The sequence below is a fragment of the Halichoerus grypus genome, chromosome 1 (assembly GCF_964656455.1).
Source record: "Halichoerus grypus chromosome 1, mHalGry1.hap1.1, whole genome shotgun sequence".
NCBI lineage: Eukaryota > Metazoa > Chordata > Mammalia > Carnivora > Phocidae > Halichoerus > Halichoerus grypus.
In genome coordinates this window covers 107,065,029-107,082,410 of record NC_135712.1, presented here as the reverse complement: position 1 = coordinate 107,082,410, position 17,382 = coordinate 107,065,029, and the positions used below count along the sequence as shown (strand labels likewise).

General features: G+C 37.3%; 1 protein-coding gene and 1 long non-coding RNA gene across 8 annotated transcripts in view; one reads left to right on the top strand and one right to left on the bottom strand.

The window, feature by feature from the left end:
* The window catches only part of GPR149 (G protein-coupled receptor 149), a 64,880-nt gene extending 54,050 nt beyond the window's left edge, over positions 1 to 10,830 (bottom strand). The window contains exons 1-3 of the mRNA XM_036091375.2: positions 9,260 to 10,830; positions 8,133 to 8,325; positions 2,729 to 3,186 (exon numbers count right to left, since the gene is read on the bottom strand). Of these exons, the coding sequence (XP_035947268.1) occupies positions 2,729 to 3,186; positions 8,133 to 8,325; positions 9,260 to 10,276 (1,668 nt within the window). The 5' untranslated portion in view covers positions 10,277 to 10,830. The remainder of the gene's footprint in view (positions 1 to 2,728; positions 3,187 to 8,132; positions 8,326 to 9,259) is intronic.
* LOC118535137 (uncharacterized) overlaps positions 1 to 17,382 on the top strand; it is a 371,536-nt gene that overhangs the window by 66,357 nt on the left and 287,797 nt on the right. The gene's annotated exons all lie outside the window — the stretch shown is intronic.

Genomic DNA, 17,382 nt, shown 5'->3' with positions numbered 1-17,382 from the left:
TGAATATTTTAAAAGTGAACTTCTTAGGATTCTACCTACTAGGGATCCAAAATGAAGTAATTGTGTGGTTAAGTTTAACACTAAACTTCAGTCTTACAACCACTTGCAACTCTGATAAATTTTATTGGATCACATTTAAAACTACTGAAGCCATTCTATGACCATCTTTTTTACACCTTAACCTTGATCTGATGCTTTCCCTTCTTCCAGGATTTCCAACAAAATACACTGAGAATTTGTTTACTAACATAAACTCTAATAAAAAATTAAGCAACGTGTATTGTCAAAATAAGGCTCACTATATTTATTTTAAATCAAACCTGCTTTTTTTTAACCCTAAGAACAAAGAATACACACTATAAATTGTAGGGCAATTAAATATGAACTGATAGAGCCTAAATATTTGACAGTACAACCATAGAAAATCAGAAGAGATAGTATTTTTATAAACTTACCATAGTGTCCACTGCAGTTTAATGTATCACTTTAGGATACATAAGTTAACATTGCTTTCAGAGCAAAAAAGGTACTTGGGAGAAAAGGATGAAATGAAAGTGCTTTCTAAGTCACCATCTACTCCCATGAAATATCTGCTGGTGAAGGATAGGTTACAGATGAAAACCTATCTTTGGTCATGGAAGAGTTTTCATAAGCTTTTCAACCCTAAATGTATTTGGGTTACGTGTTAACCTTCAAGTTTGGAGGCAGTTTTGCTAAAGGCAAGTCATATCAATAACACCAGCCTATAATTTAAGGATTTCTTACTGCTGTTTGAAAATTTATAATAGTATTTCATTTAATTTCAGTTAGTCTCTGAAAATAGAAATTTTATCTTTCCCGAATGTTCTCTGTTTTTTTACTAATCATTTTTTCACAAGCACCATTTTAGATCAATTTCCTGAACTATTTGTTCTTCACAGATATTAAAATATTAATACTTAAGCAAATCCTTGTAGTTGAAAGGTATTGATTGGTATTTGATTTGGATTGATCAAAATTTTGTGCCTTCTATATATCATTTTCTTTTTTGATTTATAAAATCTATATATAGATTATGCTCATAATACAGTATGAAGTGTCTGATCCTTTCATAAGTTTCTAGGGTAGTTAATTGATTATACTCTCCAAACTATAATCAAACTTTTAAATGAGAGCTATAAGTTGTGGTATTTTAGATGATAATTTCCAATGTTTTGACAAAATACATTAAAAAAATGTCGAGTGGGGAAAAAAGCAAGTCCCAGAAGATTAGGTACAGTATGACACCATCTTTAGAAAGTTCAAAATAAGCAAAACTAAATAATATATTGTGTTAGAAATGCACTCACTTGTGATAAAGCAATTAAAAAGCATGAGCAATATTCAGGATAGGTGTAATCCCTAAGAGGTAAGCATGGGGATGGGACAGAGAAATAGCACACCAAGGTAGTTGCAAGTTATCGGGATGCATATATACATAAACACACACACACACACACACACACACACACACACCATTTTGTCATGAATATTACCTAACAATTTTTAAGTGCAAGAAAACCAGGAGGTTTAGATTATTCAGGAATAAATTGATGATGAAACTGTAGGGATTTTCCTCTTAGCTGGGGTACCATTTTGGGTGGGGCTCAATCCCAGGACCCTCAGATCATGACCTGAGCCAAAGGCAGACACTTAACTGACTGAGCCACCCAGGCGCCCCTATCCAACTTACTTTTTAAATGGTGATATTAGAGTAAGACTAGTAGCTTTAATTATCACTGAGAATAAAGGAGGTCTCAAAGTATTCTGCCCATATTCATATTTGGTGATATGTGGTCATGTTTTGATTAATGAATGCATTATTCCTTGCACATATTTTTGGAATTATGTTTTCATTTTGACAAGTGGACTTTGATTTCCATTGAATCTTGCAGAAAAAGGCTCCTCTCCCTAGTAAATCAGTAGTGTGGGAAGCAAGGGCAATTTTAATTGCCAGATATGAGAGTTTGGAGTAAAGAACAATCTCACATCAATATTACACTACAGTTTCAACAAAATAAGAAGTATCCCTCATCATTCTAGGCAGGCTGGAACCTAGGAGAAAATGGGACAAAATTAAGGTGCAAATTCTTTCAGTTTTATAAAACATAAAGCCATTCTTCTATCCTTAAAAAGGATAGGACATTTAGCAGAGTTTACAAAGGCTCACTTGGGTATATTCTGGAATAGCTCTTTTTTGTCCCTGCTGAGTACTGGAGGGACTAGTTCTAGCAAGATTAATAGGCAAGCTGTCTAGTATAGTTGCAGCAGGACTACCCTCCCCACCACTAGTTGTATAAATATTTGCCTTTATAAAGAAAACTTCCCTTGGGCACGTGTGGGATAATACTTTTTGGGTGGGAGAGGGAAAAATAAAACTTACAAGTTAACTAATTTGAAACAATTTCTGAGAGTCTAGTCTGAATTTAGATTACTTGACGTTAAATTAGAAAGCTGCAGCCTTTTCAAAGAACCTGTTTAACTCTGTCAATCCCAAAACACAGATTTTGAATGAAAATGTATAATTTTAAAAATTTTAAAGTCCCTCAAAGAACACCTTGAAATAAAATTTAATATTATGGAAATAAATCAAAGCAAGTGAAATTAACCTTGGACTTGACTGAATGAAATAAACATCTGATCATTTTTTTCATGCCTATCATATTTGGTCTCACTTTTAATTTCACAGAAAGAACAACCTTTACTGTACCTGACGAGGGGTTCTTTCTGATTTACTTCTACACCATTCCCAGTCTGAAAGGTCTGGTTTCTGACTCTCCTCATGAGAAAGTCTTCTTTCTGGCCCTTCCAAAAAGGCGGTTTCTTCATAGGTAATATCATCTCCTGTTCTTTCAGAAAGCAGTGGATCAACGCCCTTTTCACTGTGGCACTCCTGCTTGGCCTCTGTAATATCAGTATTCGTGTATTTGTTGATCCCTTTCAGTATGGAACTGTCCCGAGAGGGTGCGGTGCTGATTTCCACCTTTATGGAATTGAAGATATTACAAGTGTCTCTCTGAGAGTCCTTTGTAGTTTTATATTCAGAATTCATGAGATTGTGATAGGATGTAGAATTTTCATCATCATCATAGTAATCTTCACGTGCTATTTTATAAATCCCATAACTCCGTTGGAATGATAGACTGAATTCAAAGCCTCTCCTCTTGGCTAAGTAAAAACAAAGTTCCATGGTTAGGAAAGTAGATATAAACAACAATTGGATATATATGGTGAATAAAAATAGGAAAGTGCAGTCAAACTGATTACTAAGAATTTAAAAACTATCTTCATTTCCTGTCAATTATGCAAAGCAATTATACCTTATCAATTCAAGGTGTTTTATCACTCTGGGCCTAACTTTTCTCACTTGTACAATGAGGGGCTTAAAATACATACAATTCCAAGAACCCTGCAGTCTTTTAAGCAGTTTAATGAACAAAAATTTAACCATAAATTCAAAAATTCTCACATATATTCATTTTAGTTTTAGCTTTTTCAGTCTACCAGTTATCTGTACATTTCTTTATTTGGGGATAAAAGATATTGTTTATAAATTTTATTTTGCTAGAAGTTATTAAGAAGGTTTTAATATTATATAAGTTATTCAGCTGACAGCTGACAATATCACCAACAGTTATGACTGTGTTAAATATTTTGATGTATGCCACTCCTGACATTTATGTTTATAAATGCATACATTAATAATTAGAAAATGTTGCAATAGTTTTCAAACTTCTTAAAATAACATATTCATTTCTGATACAAATAAATTTGGAATGAATTGTAAAAAATAGTGAATAGATTTATATTTCTGTGATCTAAAGCACTTTATAGCATGTCTCTAAACCTGATTAATTACAAGATGAATTTAGCAGGAATGCATAAAACTTTTTATGGTTTAAGCCAAGCGAAATGTAATGCTACTGTAATGCTAATATAGTACTACTAGTTGGTAGATATGATGCAAAGTCTTAGTAGAATAACAAGTGAGAATGTGAAAGAAAATGATATAATTTTTATGTGTGAATGTCATTAAATACTAGATTATTTTATATATTAAGAATGAAGTTACATCAAGGTGATAGACAAAATGCGATTTAATGTTTTGGTTTTCATCTTTCAAAACATGGCTCATTTCAAAGTATTTTTCTTCTCGGATAGCTGTATGTCATATACCAGACATTTAGCTATCCTTGGTGGAAAAATCTATGAAAAGTTATAAAATTTCTATGGGAACAACAGATAAAATTTGATTCATTTTACAATATATCCTAGTGCCATTCACATGCTGATTCTATTACTGAAATTTTCCCAGAACTGAAGATTTACAAAGCAATTCTGCTGACTGAAAATAGAATTTATAGGTATCATTCATTATTTGAGCCAAAATAGTCATTGTTTGAGCCAGAACACAAACAAGAATTTCTGTCCAAAGAAATTGGAAAAGTAGAAACATATGTTAATATTCTATACACTTTTATGTATAGTTCTATTTACTTTTTCTAGTAATGTAGTCCAGTAAAATTAAGTTGGGATTTTTAACTTACTTCAGTGGTGTGAAAGCTGAAGGAACTAAAAAAGTGGCAAATTGTCAATTCAAGGACAGTAAGCAAACAAAAACTCATAAATCCCAATTTTATCATATAACACAATAAAATTGATGTCTGTGACAATGTATTTAATTAGCTGTGTATTATGATTATGAAATATGTAAAGCAAAAGTGAGTAATGTTTTTGAAGGAGTGTGTAGACTATCAATGGAGAATCTGCCTCCATGTAATGAAGTGCAAGAGGTAGTCTGAGGTAGGCTCTGAGAAGGAAGTGCAATTGTGTTGGACATCATGGAGAAGAGGAGGACTCCAGGGCTAAGTTATGCATATAGGTCATGTCATTTAACCTAGCAACAACCCTACATAATAAAAGGCGTATTGATTCTATTTAACAGTTGAGAAAACTGAGGCTGGTAGAGGAAACCTACTTAAGATTACTTAACTGGTAAAGAAATTTGAACTTAAAAGCCAACTGATTCCAGAATTCGAGTTGCTAACCTGTATGTGAAATTGGTTTACTGATTAGAAAATGGTAACTAATGGAGATAATAGGTTATAACAATGTAACAATTGACAATGTTTGACTAATAACTTACCAGAAACTTAAAGACTGTCAGAATACAGTCAGGATCTTTTGAAGTCTATACTATACTTGCAAAAATAAATAAATAAATAAATGTAATGTATTTGTTCTGAAAAGCTAAACCGTGGATGAAACATGAGTTAGCTTTAGTCTTTTGCTTTTAACCACATCTTGCTAATTGCAATTTTAAACATAAGTAATTATATCAGCTTATAAAAATAAATAATTCTTCAGAGTAATACGTCACTTAGCAGATACTTTGAGTTTATTTAAAATAAAAACAGTATCTGATTTTATTGAAAATATTTTAACTGTTTAATTAAAAAAGAAAACATCATCTCATGCAAACAAAATAAGTGTGAAAACCATATCCTTCCCATATGTCTTCCACCTGAGACCTCTGTGTTGAAATCATTTATTTTAAATACTTTTGTTTTGAGACACTAGTAATACAGGTTAATGTTGGAAACAGGAGAGAATTATTAATCTGCAATTTATTTCCCATTACTGACATGCATTTTTTGATTGCATGTCTCTCCATTTCCATTCACTAAGGCTGAGATGTAGAATTATATTTACATCTGCAAAATGAACCTATGGCAGATATGAGTTAGGAAGCTTCCTTGTTTCTGGAGTTCCCTTGCAAAGAATGTAAAAGGGGGAATCTTAGTTTGTTAAAGAGAAAAAGCCTAAATGTAAAACTGAAGCCATATTCCCAAAGAATCAAGGCACTTGATCAGGCACTTGCCTACCTGAGGATGAACATTTTTGGGATTTTGAAATTCTGTTCTCGTGTCATCCTAGCAATAGGAAAATATAGGATGTGTTCTCTCTCAGACAGTGAAAATATATCATTCTTGTTCTCAGAATTTCCCTATGGCAGAACCTGGGATCATAAAAGAGAATGGAGCCATTTGGACTACAGGCATTTTAAACATTTAAACATTGCTCACAATGTTTGATTTTTGAAGCCATGCCTCTTTTTATAAACCTATGTTTTTCAGGGAATTTCTTCCCTGAAATTTTAAATACAAATAAGAGCGATGGTAATTTTAGAGGAAAAATATTATTTTGATCTTGAAAGGTGTGATTTTAACTTCAAACGTGAGATATTAATGTAATTATTGATTCTGTCAGCCTGCCGTAGGCTCTTCCATCTTGTGCAGTACAAGATAAAATACTTCCTAGACCATTTGCAGTGATAGGTCTGTTGCATTGCTTTGTTTTCAGCTCTGATAATAGGTATCCTTTACTTCTTAAAAATGACTGCCCTATGTCACTTCACTAAGACTTTTCATTTTCTCTGACATTGGACTTTCATTGTCTCTCTCACAGTCTTAAATACTGTAAGACAATTCTGGCTCACTAATTCAGTGGCAAAATGTTAACATTTGATAGAATGTTAGAACTTCCAGGCTTGTTAATGATTTTTATATATGTTCTATGTGGCTCAAAGGATTTATTATTAATTTTCTGTGTCACTGTTGTTCTAGATATTAAATCTCCAGAAGCACATAATTGTTATATAAGTTCCATGGTTATTTTATTTTAAAGACATAGATGAATTTTAACAATAAAACTTTATGGCATCCTTAAAACTAAAGAACTCTCCTGATCATTTGAAAAATACCTAGACATACTAAATTTTAAATGTCATCAATACATGGAAAATGACGAGTTCATGATTAATTGATGTTTATAAAATAACCCTGTTGTAGAATTGATTGCAGAATATACTTTCATATTCTCCAGTTTCTATACTTCTGAAATAGTCTGAGATGAACTATTTTGTTTACCTTTTTTTCTCTATTGAAGAGTAATATACTTGCTTATTCTGAGCAAAGGACAATTAATGAAACAGTTAATTCAGCATACACTAATGCATTTTTAGACATTAAATGGTAGAACATCCTATCTTTTCTCTGGAATGACAAACTAATATCCTTTTTCTTCCTGGCAGAGTCAAAATACAAAGGTCATTCCTCAACTTTTCCTGTCTCAGTATGGGAACAATCACACTCTAGAGAGTTTTATAATTGACCCCACTCCCATTCTAGGTATACTCTTTAGAATATAGTTTTTTGTTGTTATTGTTGTCTGTTTAATGTAACTAGGATGGCTATATTCATACATAAACATAGATGGACAAATTCTCCACCTTTTCCCTTCCTGAAACGAGAGTTTTTTGTGTTTTCTGAAAGTACAGGCATGCACTTAAAATTTGTTTTCCTCTTGTCTTTTTTTTTTTTTAAGATTTTATTTTTAAGTAATCTCTACACCCCATGTGGAGCTCAAATTCAAGACCCTGAGATCAAGAGTCACATGCTCTACCAACTAAGCCAGCCAGGCCCCCCTTAAAATTTGTTTTTGAACTGTTTTCAGGCACTCTACTTTGAAAACTTTCCAAAACTCTGGAAGTATACAAGAAGGGAAATAATAAAAATTCTGCTCCATTAAATAATAATGGGCTCGCAAACAATGAATCATGGAACACTACATAAAAAACTAATGATGTAATGTATGGTGATTAACATAACATAATAAAAAAATAATAATAATGGGCTTTGATATAATGTGTTTTAACTCTTCAAAGAGTTAATCTCTTTTCAGATGCAGGCTTCTTATGTAGACTTGGGAAGGGAATTTATGTTCTACTCTGGGCTAAGAACTAAGGTGGATATCTAAGCATCTAAGGGCCTTTTTGACTTCATGCTGTGTTGAATAAATTCTGTCTATCCCTTTCTTCCCTAAAATAATTATTCAATGTACAAGCACTTCACAGAGTTGTTTTAAACCTGCCTCCTTTAAAACTTACCCCAACACTGTGCTAAGAATTGTTTCACATTATAATTTCTTCCCTTTATTTACCATTTATATTTGTCCTTGGATTCGTCATTCCCTACTCAGACAACTTCTCAACAGACCACTTTTCTGTGTTTGTATGCTTATTGCTCCCAACCTCCACACTGTCAAGGACTTACGTTTTTCCCCATCAGATGCCACCGTATATGCGTTCTGCTTACAGTTGATGATGCACCCACAGGGCAAGTGGGTCCAGCGTTTGGACAAGACAAACACTGGGGTTACAGTGGTGGCCAGCAGGGTTAGTAGAAAGCTGAGTGTCTCGAAGGGAGGGCTCTGAAACCCCACCACGTGCTGAACCATCATGTGGATCTGCAAAGGCAAAGAGCTTCAGACCTATCCCAGGATAAAACTGTCCACTTTGTGAAGGCTTTCCCCCAAGCATGCGGCCCCACCCCACCTTCTCCAGGCTCCCTTCCTGCCTGAGAGCCAGAAGCCCTGTTTTGGTGGTGCACCACTGAGATCCCTTGGGATGAGCCCTGATGATTTAGACCACAGGGTGGTTTCCACTCCTGGGTGCCTGGTCTGTGCCCCCTGCCACCTCAGGTCTCTTTTGGAAGCACAATTTAAAATGCTGGGGATGCTACCAGGAAAACAGGCAGGCAAACTGGAAACCTGCACCTGGTACTCCAGATGGCCTTTGTCACATCCCTGGACCCCCGGCCCCTGCCCCCAGCCTGCTTGTCACAGCAGGGCGCCACCTTCCCAAGTCAAAACTGGCCTCCCACTTGAAGGCTTGAACAAAAAGCCTATTTGGCCCCCTCTCTTCTCTTTCTACTTCTGATCGTGCCTCTCCAATCTCTCTCCCTGCTGAGGATAGGCGGAGTCCTTACTCAGCAGAAATGGAGTGGAGAGAAAGGGATGACAGAGGATTGGGGGGGTGGTTAGGAAACCCTTTTACTACCTCCCTTCTTTTCTGAATATTCCCAGATATTGCTACAAGAGACAAGAACACCCTTGGCCACGATAGATCTAGGAATACTGTCTCCCGCGCCCAAAAGCGCTCCCTGAGCCCCTCCCCAATTTTGAAACGAGAAGCACTTAGTAGCAAAGGCTTCGCAGCCAACCAGCTCTACCCGTGAGCTACCTTCCTCCCAAGTGCGTCTCTAAAACCGAGCGAGCCACAGTTGGAAGCGGACTTAACTGCGCGTCTCTTGGGGACTCTCCCAACCAGGGACGCTAGTCCCAACACGCATTCACACTGTCTGGTACACACACCCGCGCGCTTGAGCAACTGCACTTTTACCATCATGGGCAGCCAAAGGATGACTTTTGTCAGCGCTAGGATCAAAGAGAAACGCTTCTGCGCTACGCTCACGGTGAAGCTCCTGGTGCCATAGAGAGTCCCCCGGTTCTCACGCCTGCGGGCTCCAACCACAGCGGCAGCCTCGTGTTCCGGCGTCTGCTCGGGCCGTGCCCTCACTGGTGGACCCGGTCCAAATACAGTGTCGGAGCTCAGAGAGCATCCCCCAGAACACCGAAGCGCAGGGCCGGGAGCATCATCTGGGGACAAGGAAAGCACTCTCCCCCTGCTTGGAGGGGTCCCAGGAGTGGAAGCTCCGCGGGAAATTTCCTGGTAGTTGGCGTGGAGTCTCGGCGGCTCCTCCGAACACAATAACTGGTGAGTGAGAGGAACCGAGAGGCCGGCGAGGAGTCCGAAAGCCAAAGTGTACACAACGAAGAGGAGCAGCACGTAGGAGCTGGAGCAGTCAGCCAGACAACCCCAAGGCGTGCGCACGAAGGTGCCCCAGCCGCACAGCGGGAGCGCGGAGAGCAGCAGACTGGCTGCCCACACCGTCAGCACCACGCCGAGCACCTGGCGGGATCTTCTGGAGGCTGCCTGGCTCCCCACAGCCCTGTGCATCGAGTAAAAGTTGTAGGAGACTAGGAGAGTCGCCTTCAAATTGCTTGAGAGGCCCTGGCATAAATACAGTAAGGCAGAGGTGGTACACAGAGACTGAAAGTAATCAGGGTCCTCGTTTGGCCACTGCAAAAACATGAAGATGGTCACCGACAGGACACTCATGAGATCATCCCCAGACCAGGAAGCCACAAGCATGGACACAACGGTTCTGTTCTGCATTTTCATCAGGGAAACTAATGAATAAATGCTGCCCACCAGGGCTGCAAGAGTCATTAAGCATGTCAGGCAAAAAAGATAGATATTTGAAGTTCTTGGTGGATTTAAAAGGTTCGTCGAATTATTATTTTCTTTCCACACGCTAGAGTCATTTGTTGATAAGTTACTGGAAAATCCAGACATTGTCTTTGGTTAATATTTAATTTCCCTTTCAGTGAGTCTGTAAATATTCTCAAAGCATGATTGTTAGTTGCAAATCGGATCTCATTCTCTCCCACCAAGTTTCCCTCTGGATGTTCCCCCGTCAGTCCAGCAGAAAATGATCAGGCATGTCTCCTTTAGATCTGACTCAACCCATATTTAAAAATTGGGTTCCATTTAAGCATCAATAAGAAACTTTTCAACATTCCAGTTAAAAACAAACCAAAAACTTCCTCCTGAAACCATTAAGTTTCTGGCATAAAAGCAAAAAGCTCCTCAGGTAGATTGAAAAACAATGATGTCTGGCTCCTTTTATGTCCTTCTTGTAGCTTGAGGTAATCAAACTCTATTCACTTTTTAAGAGCAGTAAAGCGATGCATTTGGTTCCAGAGCTGGATTCAAAGGCGGAAAGATTATCAGGTAGGTTTCAGCTTTGCGGGTTCAGAGAGAGACACACACAAGCAAAAAGGAGAGAGAGACACACACAGAGAGAGAGAGAAAGAGAGAGAGAGAGAGAGACTGAGCACAGCTCCCCCTCAAACCGCTGTGTTCTTCAATCAGCCTGTGATCCTCGGAGCTGCAGGAAGGAGGAGTCAACTCCAAGCAGGAGAGAAGCAGGAACAAAAAGGGAGGGGAGTTCAGTGTATGAGCAAAATGATGTACATCTTCTCAGCCTGCCTCATGCAAAGCAAGAAATAATGTCCCTGCTAAGCCTTCCTTTGTGGTTTTGACATATAAAACTAGCCCAGATACTTGCTCAGACTTGATGTGAATGACAAATATCATCTTTGAGAGGTCTAAGCTACTCCACTAAGAGATTGCTTTTATTCTTATCTAGACCTCTCTGATTCACAAGGCTTTAGAGGAAGAATAGTCTCAGTGCCAGTTTTGAAAGAATAGGATGTACCAGGTTTATTTTTTAAATATATAGTGTACTTAATAAGAATGTCATAATGGTCTTCATCATTACACTAAACAAAATTTTGCAGAATCTTTTAGCAGAGCCATACTAGCTTTAGGCATGTAACTATTTCCTATCAATGTTGTCCAGTGAGCAAGCTGCCACTTGAATAAATAATGTTTCCTAGTTGTTAAAGTCAGATGACATTATGTAGGGTCTATAGGGAGCTTACCCCACAAAAACATTTTTAACCAGAGTATTTGGGGTGTTGCGTACAATAACTGAATCTCTGAACTCATTAAAAAATTGTCAGTTTTGCAAGATGAGATACTTAGCAAAGAAGTAACAGACAACAGTTGTTCTGTTACCGGAGTCAGATATTTGAGCTGGACAACAGAAACAAGGCCAGACCCCCCGCAAAAAAAGGCACAGGCAAGGCTTTATTCGGGCCTGGAGCAGAGGGGTGACACACCACCAACAGAGAATAGTTAAGTCTAGCCTCCCCAACGTAGGAGAGGCCCAGCTTAGAGAAAGTTACCTCTCAAGTTCCCACCCAGACCAATATACTAATGAGGGAAAGGAAAAAAATAAAAAATAAAAATAAGGGCCTCTTCCTGATTGGTTGGAGGAGACTCATCCTGATTGGTTGATATTGGCAGACTACTCAAACAGCTCCTCCGTGCTTTTAGGAGCCTGGGTCCTCCGTTTCATATCCAGCTTGTATATGGAGCGCATCCCAGTTTTGCTCTGTAAAAGAAACTGTAACAATAACAACCAACAGAAAGCGTCCCAAGTGCATAATGTTTTTCACTTGGGGCTTGTTCCCATGGTCCCTAACTGTCTCAATTCTGGCCAGGCATTTCCCAGGATGCTTTAGGGTAGCATTCCTCCTCAACTCAGCCTCATGAGCTGAGTGTGCCTTTCCCCATACAGTGCTGGGGTCTGAAGGAAAGCAGGGAAGGGAAAGGAGAAAATCGATACGGTAATGATCTAAGTGAATGGAAGTGGTAATAGAACCCTGATCATTCCTTTCATTTTAGAGGTAACTAAAGCTACATTTTAAACCTGAATCTGCTCATGTGGAAAGTGATTGTATTAGTCATTGCCAGCCAGACCCATCAGTAAACACAGTAGGCAATTTGCTTATCTTGACATGTTGTTTTATTTCCCCTTTGCTCAGCAAATGGAAACCAAACCCACCTGTTCCAGCTAGCTCAGCACTCCAGTTCTCCCTACTGATAGTAATAGACCTTGCAGTGCAGTGTGGGTTAGAAGAGTCTGGGGATAAATTCATGTTAAAATAATGTTGCTTCGGAAAGCACAAAATGATAAACGGGACTTTCTTTTTAAAATCATTTTCGAAGTTCTGTGGTATGCTCTTCTGTGTCTTTTCTGAGACCTATTCTTTCCTCCTATAAGCAAAAAAAAATTCTTTTCAATATGTTATTTAATCCTGGATTTTCAGTTGAATTGGACAATAAATATGACACTGTTAAAATACAATTAGTAGAAATTGATAATAGCTGTTGCAATATCATTTGAGGCCTGGAGACATTTCCTCTATTATTACCATCAGTTTGGGGTTTCCCATTCAATATAAATTTGGAAAAGAGACACCTAACCACTTTGTTGCCCTGGTTTCTAGGATATGACAGAAGAGGCAAGAATGTTAGCACACTTCCAAAGGTTGGTGGTAGAATTGCAGTCAGTAGGGAGCTAGGAAGGATTTCTGAATGTGAACTTCAGACCCTGCCATTGCTGGCTCTGTAATCTCAGGCAAAAATTATTGTACTTTCTCTTCTGTTTCTGTGTCTGTTTCCACATCTGTAAAATAAGGGGGGTTGATGGGAGTATTTTTAGGCCCTTTCAAGTTCTAAAATTAGATACAGTTTTAAAATCAGGTTAACTTTATCTTAATTTTCTTTTCTGCCTACTTCACAATAATCAATATTGTCATAAAATAAAAGAGGGAAGCCTGTAAGACCTGATGACTGGATTTACCATGCTTTCTCTGCCCCTGCTATGATGGGATGGAGGCCCTTACCAATGTGAAGATGGTATAAGATTCAAGCAGCCTTGAATTTGGGCCAACTGAAGGATCATGGCTGCCCTGGAGATCTGAGTGAACCAATATAAGCTTTGTAGGAGTGAGAAGTAAAAGTTATTGTGTAAGCTGATTTGGGGGGCTAAGTTTTACTGGGTGGTAACCTAGCTCATCCTAATATGTTTAGGTATACTATTGCCCCCCACACAGTAAGTGGTGGAACCAGATTTAGAAATCATAATCTGGCTCTGCATTCTAAATTACAACAGACATACATTTTCTAATTATCCCTTTTAGCACCTCATGCTTGGGAACACTTCCAGTGGATGTTGATTATCATAGAGTTGCTTTTTTTTTTCTTTTTTTAAATTAACATATAATACATTATTTGTTTCAGGGGTATGGTCTGTGATTCATCAGTCTCACACAATTCACAGCGCTCACCATTGTACATACCCTCCCCAATGTCCATCACCCAGCCACCCCATCCCTCCCACCCCCCTCCACTCCAGCAACCCTCAGTTTGTTTCCTGAGATTAAGAGTCTCCTATGGTTTACCTCCCTCTCTAGTTTCATCTTGTTTCATTTTTCCCTCCCTTCCCCTATGATCCTCTGTCTTGTTTTTCAAATTCCTCATATCAAGTGAGATCATATGATAATTGTCTTTCTCTGATTGAGTTATTTTGCTTAGCATAATACCCTCTAGTTCCATCCACGTAGTTGCAAATGGCAAGATTTCATTTTTTGAAGGCTGCATAATATTCCATTGTATATATATACAACAGAATGTTTGAAATGTTTCATTTTTCAAAATGTTAATTTATAAACAACCTTTTGCCAAGCATTATATTTTATAATACATATATATTATATATGCATATGTTATGCATCTATACATATAATACATATATATTATATATATGACTTTCTTGAAAGTTGTAAGCCCTCCCCTTAGCCATAATCTCATTTTCTTTTTTTCTTTTTTTTAATTTATTTTAATTTATTTTTATTTTTATTTTTTTTATTTTTTAAAGATTTTATTTATTTATTTGACAGAGACAGCGAGAGCAGGAACACAAGCAGGGGGAGTGGGAGAGGGAGAAGCAGGCTTCCTGCTGAGCAGGGAGCCTGATGTGGGACTCGATCCCAGGACTCTGGGATCATGACCTGAGCCGAAGGCAGCCGCCTAACGACTGAGCCACCTAGGCGCCCCCCATAATCTCATTTTCTTTACAATATTCTCTTGAGCTTAAAAAAAATTAAAAAGTCACTCAGTACTTTCAAATAACCAGTATAACTTTTAAAATTTTTTTTTTAAGATTTTATTTATTTGTGAGAGAGAGAATGAGAGACAGAGAACATGAGAGGGAGGAGGGTCAGAGGGAGAAGCAGACTCCCTGCTGAGCAGGGAGCCTGATGTGGGACTCGATCCCGGGACTCCAGGATCATGACCTGAGCCGAAGGCAGTCACTTAACCAACTGAGCCGCCCAGGTGCCCAAATAACCAGTATAACTTTTAGTAGACCAGAAAGAAAGAGTTCTAAGAGGCTCCTTTGTGCCTTAAAAAAATTTACTCAGTTACTGTGAGTGAAACTCCTTCCTCTGTCTCACTTACAATAAAGTCTTATGTCTTTAAAATACTTAATAATGTAATTAAATGTAAATTAAATTCTGTCTTTAAATTACTAAATAATGTACATTTATATTGATTTAAATAGAAATTATGATTATACCAGAACAGTTGAAGTGAAGACTTATTTATTGTAGTCCCATTACTGCTTTGATTACTTTGAAACATATACCGAATATAGCATTACAGCCTATAAAACAACCTACAGAGAATTACATGGCAATAATTTCATTAGGCTTTTAGTTTATGAAGTCCTTGATGTAATTATACGTTTGCAAAGCACTGAAGGCAATTCATTTCTCTAAATGTCCACATTATTTGTATCTGAAAATCCTGACAGAGTAGAAAACAGCATAACAAATTCTAGTTGAATATGGCAGAGTAACATCCTTCACTATATGGGGTTTTAGGAATAAAAAAGTAACCACGGGACCAAATAGAAACATTTAGTTTTGTTTTATGATAATTAAAAAAGTATCATAAATAAAGTTAATCATGAAGGTATAATATATTTTTGTTTCTAGAAATACAGTGTTATGCAGGCAAAACATTTTAGAAGACCGGCCCAGCTTTAAACTCTTACTAACTTATCATCAAAACTCAAATGAAAGATCTCATAGAGTATCCAATATATATGCATACACATATATAATATATAAATAAAATCTGAATTTTATAAATATAATAAATATATAAATTTATAATATATATTATTATGTGTATATGTATATATAATTCTATAAAAACATGCATATTCTGCTTTAGCTGATGGTTTTCCAGAAATGTGACTAGCAATTTGGCATCATAGGAGAGCCCAAATGCTATGATTTATTTTCTTCTTTTTCAATGTCTTGTCAGAAACCTACTATACTTAATATTATCTAAGAATTATAAGTAAGGGCATAGTTTAATGTGGCTCTAAGTCAGAGACTAACTTCATGAATCTAATCTTTAGAAACCTGCTCAATACACTGTCAACCCAAAAATTCCCCTTAATATTTGTGAGGATTGTTTCAAAGGTCTCTCAAATGGAAAATTGCATGATTTTTTGAAACCTATTCCCTGGATGAGACAAAATTTGGTAGTATGTATGTATGTGTGTATGTTAATGTATGTTAGTATATGAATGATGAAAGTTACTATATGTAATATGCTAATGTAGATTAGCTACAGAAAGAAATAAGGTTTGTTATTAAGGGTTGCTTCTTACTCAGTGTTTACTCATTTTGGGCAAGGACCTTGACTATGATAGTTATGTAAGGTCCGCTAGCCATATAATAAAGATAATATTTGGAGGAGAGTTTTTATGTAATACTGTGTGAAGCTGTTGAATAGATTGAGAATAACAACCCATTCTGTAGAATAAAAATATAAATACTGGGGCACCTGGCTGGCTCAGTTGGTTAAGCGTCGAACTCTCGGTTTTGGCTCAGGTCGTGATCTCACGTGTCATGAGAAGGAGCAGGGACATTTGGGCCCCCGGCCCCAGCCCTGCCTTGGGCTCTGTACTCAGTGAGGAGTCTGCTTGAAATTCTTTCCCTCTGCCCTCCCCCCACTCATTCATGCACACTCTCTCTCTAAAATAAATAGATAAATCTTAAAAAATATATACAAATAATATCTGGCTACCCTTAACATAATGGTAACTATAAACTTTCATTCATTCATTTAACATCTATTTGATGTCTAAAGGCCAGATAGTGTGTGTTATGCTTTCTGCCCTTGTGAAGCTTATGATCCAGTCATTTTTCATATTATCTTCTTCCTTAAATTCCCCTCTGATTAACCTTTCATTCCAAGAGATTCAATACAATAAATATTTAATGCTTAGGATTAGAAGGTCTTCCTGCACAACAAATTGAACAAGCCTTAAATTGGTAATGCAGGGAGTAATGCAGGGGGCCCCTGTACCTTATTTTCCCAAGGTCCATTTGAGCTACAAGGTTTCAAAGAAATTATTTCAACATTTAGTATCTCAAGGATGGAATAATATCCTGAGCTAAGTACTATAACTCTAAGTGATATACAAAGGAATCTGATATTAATTTTTAGTTTCTTGTCACTAGGGAGCTGATGAAAACTCATAAGTAGCTATGAGATTAGTTCTTGGTTCTGGTCTGGTTCAGATTTCTTTTCATCTTGAATTAGTCAATGTTATGCAGATCCTCAATTATTATGTGACAACCCCTTCCTCTCCCCACCATTATTCCTGTTCCACACCAGTGTGTGCGGGGACACACACCTTCCTTAAGTAAAGCTTTTTTTAGTATTTTCAGATGAACTTTTCAGTCTCTACATCTATAAATGCTCAAGGTTTGCTTTAAGTACCTAAACTTCATTGGTCATGTTCTCAAAGACAGTTGCTCTTTCCAGTCCTTTGTGAAATGAATGCCACTTGTTTCCCTAGGATTGGCTCCGCTGTGCCCCAGTGCTGTGGCTTTACTTTCTCACCTGGGCACTCCGCCCTATAGGAGTGTCATTGTCTTGCCTTGAGATGGTATCTATGGCATGGA